The sequence below is a fragment of the Phytophthora parasitica genome (genome assembly GCF_000247585.1).
Source record: "Phytophthora parasitica INRA-310 unplaced genomic scaffold supercont2.36, whole genome shotgun sequence".
NCBI lineage: Eukaryota > Oomycota > Peronosporomycetes > Peronosporales > Peronosporaceae > Phytophthora > Phytophthora nicotianae.
The window spans coordinates 104,142-111,239 of record NW_008649022.1 but is presented as its reverse complement, the minus strand read 5'-3'; the positions used below and the strand labels follow the sequence as shown (position 1 = coordinate 111,239).

Here is a 7,098-nt window from a genome sequence, read left to right as displayed (position 1 = left end):
ACAGTAACATAAATAACTGACCTGGACCAAAATGATCGCAAATAAATAGTTGTTCCGACCAATAAAAATGAACCTTTTTCGGTATTTATCTTTGAGCATCCCTGACTACCAAGCAAAACGAGGATACCACCATGTACAAAGCAAATTTGGGGAATTTCTATTGTTCTTTGATAAGACAAGAAAGTTACTGCAGCAATTGATGGTGTATGCTATCCACTCATACCTAAAGCGCAGAAACAAAATTAAGAGCATGCATTGCTCGGAAAACTAACCGTGAGTGTGTTCTAAGGAATGGAACCTACGGTTGGACCATGTAGGTAAGGAACGTCTTTTTGAAAATATTCCAAATCTGTCACATTTTGATTTGAATAAGGTGAGTGTTTTTTGTAATACAAGCTGCCAGATGAAGCATAGGCGAATGTCATATCGAGGTATAGTGGGAGATAAAGCAATGCTGCCAGTTATGGCAAGTTGAGCTCAAAAGGTAAATTGCGAAGTGAGATTTAGCGTTAGATTCCTTCAGACATGCCCTACTGACTAACCCTCGTGGCTAGCAGCTCCTGCGTTTGATCCTCCATTCTGTGTGCCGCTGCTCCGCCAATCGCTGCTGCAGTTGCATGCCTTCATCTACTCCGGTCTGTCGCCGCGTGCCGCTCGTACAATGCTGCAGTCGATTTTTGTCCTGCTTCGTCCTCGGCACACGCCACGCCTTGCCATTTGCCGGGTGCTCCTGCCGCCAGAGACCAGTGCTGGGATTGGAGGCTATGTGCAGAGACGGACAGCTCGAGATCCTGCAGAAATCGCGGTGACGGCAGCATACCTTGCTGGCAGTGTCGTCTGAAGACTGCGCCCTGGTGGCGCTCAACAGCACTCCAGGCACTTCACATGGATACCAGGGATGCTCAAAATACAATACAATCGAACTTGGGCTTCAACCTGAAAAAACGAAATTGATTGACGTTTGCATGACAGACAAATAAATAAATGCAGAATTCGTGAAGCAACAATAAATTGCTGCAATTGTATTTGTTGCATTACACGCAGCTATCAACGGTTGCAACGTTCCAGTAAGCCGAGTTGATCCTTAAAAACAGGATCATCTCGAGCGTCATCGGCGACAAACGATGGCGCTCGAGACGTAGAACAGCACGAGCAATGCTGAATAGCCTCTCTACTGCGTTGGAGGTTGGAGGAATAGAGCGGAGCAATTTGTAGGTAGGAGGTTCGCTGGAAATCCGTCGACGCTTGAGAATATGCTCGGCGAAGCCCTCTTCTTCCGATGGTGACTCCGCCGACGCGTTTGGGGGCACTTCGCGCTGAAGAAAGGGCTCTAGGATAACTGCTTCATCGTCAACCAACGTCTCCTGTTTTCCCGCCAGAACCTTCACCACAGCAGCCTCAAACTCAGGCGAATGCACAATGTCGGCGTTCGGTGCTAAAGTATAATGAACGCATACATTTTGGTTAGACATTTGTAAATAAGTATTGAAAGCAACTTGAATGAGATATCTGGCCATTGATGGCCGAGCTTCCAGGAGCCCGTCAAAAAGGTCGCGTGCATCAAGTAGAGTGAGACCTTCGGACTGTAGCATTTTGGACACTGACTTGACGCACCGAAGCTCGGACAACACGCCGTCCAGCTTGCGGTGCGTCATACGCGAAGGCAGCAGGTCTGAGATTTCTTCATCATCGGCTGATAGAAATTCCCGCAGGCGGAAATAAAATAACGCTTCAGCATCGCAAACGTGGAGGACCAGCGTGTGGCCTGACGCAGTACGGGCATCAGAGGCGTTTTGGTCCTGCACAAAAAATAGTCGTATGAAATATAAGTACCATACAAAAAACAAACTAAAATTGGTCACGGTACCTCAACTTTGCAGCCTGCTTCAGCGTCCGCGGTTTGCGCATCAAAATTTGAATTTCTTCAAGCGCATCTTCATGAGGTGTAAGGTAGTCGCGCACCGCAAGCTGCAAGCGATGACTCGCGCAGCCTACTAGAGGCACCCCCATCATGTTGGCCAGGCGCTTGTTTACAGAACAGTTATCGCCAACGATAAATTTGCACCCCTCAATTGTCTTACCAAAAAAAGGTAGGAAGCGCTCAATTGCAATCAGGTGCCCCTCCGCACCCAGTTGGTCGTCAGGCTCGTCCATAATGGGGGCCATGGACAGGAGAGGGTAGCATGGGCCACTCGGCCCGTCGTAGCACGCGTACACAGCCAAATAGTGTTCTGTTCCGTGGCTCCAGCCGTCGAACATGAGCCCAAACTCTGTGGGCATGTCGAGACCGATGGATCTCTCCACGGCTTTAGTTACGTCCTCCATATTGGAGACTAGTGTGCCCACAGACACTGGTGCTAAATTTGTGTATCTGTATAAAATGACAACCTTTAGAAAACTTGAGATATAGCCAAACCAAATACATGCACTTACCGGCGTGTTTCCTTTGACTCGCAAAATGAGAGGGGTAGATTGCCTTCGACAACCCACTTAATCCACGCGTAGCGGTCCGATGCCTTCTGGCTCACCCACGGAACGAGCGTTCCCGTCGCGGCAGCGCTGGCATCACGCATTTCCATCTCAAAACTCAGGTGGGCTGAGCGAACATGCGTCACTAGGTTCGTGTAGCCGTTCTTCGGCGCATGCTTGCGCCATTTCCCGCAGGACTTGCAGGTTTGGTAGCCTGTCAGCTCTCCCTCGCTGTCAAGCTCGGGCTTAAAGAAAAAGGCCGCAACCTGCTTGTGCGAGAAGGTCTGGAGTGGCGGCGTAGTGGCGAGGAGGGTGGTGGTCATGGCGACAGGTGGCGACGTAGGATCGGTTAGGGGGCTCTGGGGATGGTATTCTGCAAAATGAAGAATAAGTCGAAAGTCTAGAGGCCTCCACTTGTCAAAGGATGAAGCAGGGACCCACAACCAACAGTTTTGGATGGTGCTCGCAAGCAGAAAATAAAGTATCACTTTTTCCAAAATGACAACATAAAATATTGTGGCTGATCAAAATGACGGTAAAATAAATTATTGTTCAAAGCAATAAAAATATACTTTTCCAAATACTTATTTTTGGGCATCCCTGATGGATACCATAAGAAAGCTAAAGGTCAATGGTCTGTGTTGAAGCTTAGGGTATTATAACTTATTAGCAGTAGTGAATGATGCAACTGCATTTAGGTAATGATTTGTCCTAAAAAGAGGTTCCCTCTAAAATTAACATTTTTAAAGCAATTCTGTACAGTTTCTAACCAATAAGGTACAAATAATTAGAACCGACGGTGGGACCGAGTTCGTAAATCAAGAATTTTCAAATTTCCATCAAACCATCATAGCTGGTGTACGCTGTGCACTAAGAGGCGCTAACATGGCGGCTAAATGGCGGCTTGAGGTGCTTCTTTACGCACTAGACGTAGCCAACTGACTACAGATTGTTTGACTGGGAATGAAGACCCCATATGAGATGTTTTACAACAAAAAGTCTAACGGACCTAGTATTACAGATCAGGGGGTTTGTGTGCTATGCGCACCTTCCAAAAACAAAACGAAAGGATTCTAAGCTAAGTGAAAGGATGATTGAGTGTAGACTGTTGGGAGTTTCGCACAATTACGAAGGCTATCGATTTTTAGATGTCAAAGCAAATAAATATCTAATAGCTTGAGATGTTACATTTAGTCCGACTGTTACAGAAGGAATGTTACAAAGACCTTCGCTCTCGAAACTAAGTATAGTTTTAAGTGAAGAAAAGACCATTCATAATTTAGGAAAGCGGTCCATAAATGATTTAGAAGTTGGCCCAAAGTCTGTTCCCCCGTCCGTGACATCCCGACTAGTGGGCGCAAAAAAGGGAACTGATAAAAGACGTAGCTCAAAATGGCAACTTAACGCCGAATGTAAGACTGGACGGATACGATGCGGTACCCATAGCTTCTCCATGTAAGTCACTGCTTTGTCATGAGCATGACATTTCTGGATTTTTCACGTCGCCATTGTAGTTGTAGGAAGGACTAAAATCTGACAGCGGCTGAGGGCGATATTTTCGACGTAGCTCCAAAACGAAGCCGTTTCAGCAGCGCCAATGTTAATGCTAACAGCTCAGAGTTTGAAGCGTCGGAATCAATCCAAGTTATTCCCTTCCCATTCCTCCAGATGTCCAGCAAGAGTGAAAGCGTCCGCGTATGCGTACGCATCCGTCCACTCAGCACCAAGGAGGTGCAAGATGGACGGACGTATATTGTCCACGCCAATCCCGGTCAGGGCGAAATATCGCTTTCCAATCCAGAAGCGGATGCCAGGGAGCCTCCGAAGAAATTCACATTCGACGCGGCCATTCCACCTGAAAGTTCACAGCAAGACGTGTATGCGCAGGCAGCAACCGACATTGTCGAGTCAGTCGTGAATGGCTTCAATGGAACCATCTTCGCCTATGGCCAAACAGGTGCCGGCAAGTCGCACACGATGGAGGGATACTCGGAACCACCCGAGGCTAAAGGTATCATCCCCAACTCCTTCTCTCACATCTTCGATCGTATCGCTGCAGAGGCCGACAGCAAACAATTCATGGTGTACGCGTCTTATCTCGAGATCTACAACGAAGAGATCCGTGACCTGCTCGCACCCGATCCAAAAAATCGTCTTGAACTCAAAGAAACCGTGGACGCCGGTGTCTTTGTAAAGGATCTGACGTCTCGCCAAGTTGCAGCCGCCGCTGAGATCGACGCTGTGATGCAACAGGGGAAGAAGAACCGCAGTGTCGGAGCCACACTCATGAACCAGACGTCTTCACGCTCGCATTCCATGTTCACCATTACAGTTGAAGCGTTATCCGCAGCGCAGTCCGAGGCCAACGGGAAGCCTCATATCTGTGTGGGCAAGCTGAACCTCGTGGATCTCGCGGGTAGTGAGCGACAAGCCAAGACAGGAGCCACTGGAGATCGCATGAAAGAAGCGACGAAGATCAACTTGAGTCTATCAGCGTTGGGCAACGTCATTTCTGCACTCGTAGACGGAAAATCACAGCATATCCCGTATCGTGACTCGAAACTTACGCGTTTGCTTCAAGATTCTCTTGGTGGCAATGCCAAGACAGTCATGATTGCCAACTGCGGGCCTGCTGACTACAATTATAATGAAACATTGTCCACTCTGCGCTATGCGAACCGTGCTAAGAACATCAAAAACAAACCTAAGATCAATGAAGACCCGAAAGACGCTAAGATTCGAGAGTATCAGGAGAAGATTAAGGAACTACGTGAAGCTCTGGCTGCTCAGGAGAAGAATGGACCGGTTGCGTCGAGTGGTGAAGGTAAATCCTTCTCAAAAGACGGTAGCTCTGTTGCCGCTCCGCAGATTGTGGAGCGGATTGTAGAGAAGACGGTGGTGAAACGTGAAGGTGTAAGTGAAGAAGTCTTAAGAAAACTGGAGGAAGATGCACGACGTGAAAAGCGTGAGCTCAAACAGAAAGCACAAGAAGAGATGAAGGCTCTACTTGCGGCTCAATCACGAACTGAAGAGGAACGAGATCAACTTGAACGCGAGTTGCAGTCTCAGGCGCAGCAAAAAGAAGCCATGTCCAAGCAGAAGGACGAAATGGTCAGTCAATTGGAGGCTTTAGAGCATAAACTCATCTCTGGTGGACGTGTACTGGATAAAGCTGCTAAGCAGGAGCGTCAACTTCGTGAAGCTCAAGCTCGCGTAGAAGCTCAGAAGCGTCAGGAACTGCAGCTAGCACGAGAACTGGCGGAAAAGGAAGACTCCAATATGCTTCTAGAAGAACAGTATACGACACTACAGGAAGCCGTAGATGACAAGACAAGGAAGCTCAAGAAACTCTGGGCTAAGCACAAGGCTGCAACGACGGAAATCGAGGACCTTAAAGTTGAGTTTCAAGCTGAGAAGGAAGATATGCTGGACACGGTTCGAGAATTGACACGTCAACTCAAACTCAAACACCTACTACTTAGCCACTTCGTGCCTCTGGATGAGGCGCAGAGTCTCGAGAAACGAGCTCGATACGACGCCGACCATGACGCCTGGCAAGTCAGTCGTCTCGAGACAAAGCCGTCGTCTCTGCGTCCTAAGCGCCCGATTTCTCGTCGTGGCGCTCGACGAATTGAGAGCGAGTATGCGAGGCGGAATCGACTCATCGATCCGCTCAATGTTCGCTGGCGCAGCGACAATGTGGTTCAACTCGACTTGGAGATGCCGGAGCGTCGAACACGCGACTTTGAGGCTGCAAATGGAACTGGTTATGCGATCAGCATGGACTATTGGCTTGAGCGCGTCGGTGTGACGTCCGAGAATGAAGTTGAGATCTCATTCGCCAACGAGATAGAAGTTGCTCCCAGTGGATTGGCAGGCAGCAAGGAGAGGTCTCAATCATCTTCGAATGGAGGAAGCAAAGAGAGCAAGGACGGAGCTAAGAAAACGTCGAGTTCAAATAGTGCTGACGATAAGAGCAAGAAAAGTGCTAGCAAGAGACCACCGACGGCAAGGTACGTAGTTTATCCTTTGTTGAGTGCGTAGATACATCGAGTAATTTGTACTGACTGGGTTCGCTGTTTGCTGACTGTAGCCGGCGCCGTCGAGAGTCAAGTGATGAGTGAAGGTGCATGCAAATAAAAACATTTGCCTTGGCGGTATCACTTGAATCTACAAGCTAAGTAAAAAAAAAGTAACTAAATATTTGGGCATTTACATGTTCCATGTCTTACATAGTTGTCACTTCAATCTGCGTGTGTCCGCTACTGAATTAACATTCTTTATTAGCGTCCCTTGCTCCACTTCGAGCTCACACGTAGAACCATTTCGTTTCGTTTGCCCTGTACAACGAATGCAATGGGATCTTCGACAATACTTTTCACCACACAGGTATCACCATGACACCATTATGAACGTTATCTACCACAATCTCCACACAGGTAACATACTTCGTCACTTGCCGATCCTACATCAGAAAAGATTAAGCCAAGATCCATCTCCGCACCGATTTCCATCGCGCCAAACTTCAGTTCCACCTCAACTGGCTCAGCCGGCACAATCGATACTTGCGACAGCACAGCCGCCATCACCTCGCTCACCTCGGCGTCCACAGCCGGCTCGGCCTTGGTC

The 7,098-nt window shown here is 48.2% G+C and overlaps 2 protein-coding genes across 2 annotated transcripts; one reads left to right on the top strand and one right to left on the bottom strand.

Moving 5' to 3' along the window:
* Positions 1-1,034: 1,034 nt before the first annotated feature.
* On the bottom strand, positions 1,035-2,792 carry PPTG_13659 (hypothetical protein; the record flags this gene model as incomplete). Its single annotated transcript, XM_008910023.1, has 4 exons — positions 1,035-1,693; positions 1,729-1,799; positions 1,868-2,371; positions 2,434-2,792. 4 exons carry the CDS (start codon positions 2,790-2,792, stop codon positions 1,035-1,037), a joined length of 1,593 nt encoding a protein of 530 aa, XP_008908271.1.
* Positions 2,793-4,137: 1,345 nt separating this feature from the next.
* Positions 4,138-6,627, top strand: PPTG_13658 (hypothetical protein; the record flags this gene model as incomplete). Its single annotated transcript, XM_008910022.1, has 2 exons — positions 4,138-6,482; positions 6,563-6,627. 2 exons carry the CDS (start codon positions 4,138-4,140, stop codon positions 6,591-6,593), a joined length of 2,376 nt encoding a protein of 791 aa, XP_008908270.1. The 3' UTR covers positions 6,594-6,627.
* Positions 6,628-7,098: the final 471 nt, after the last annotated feature.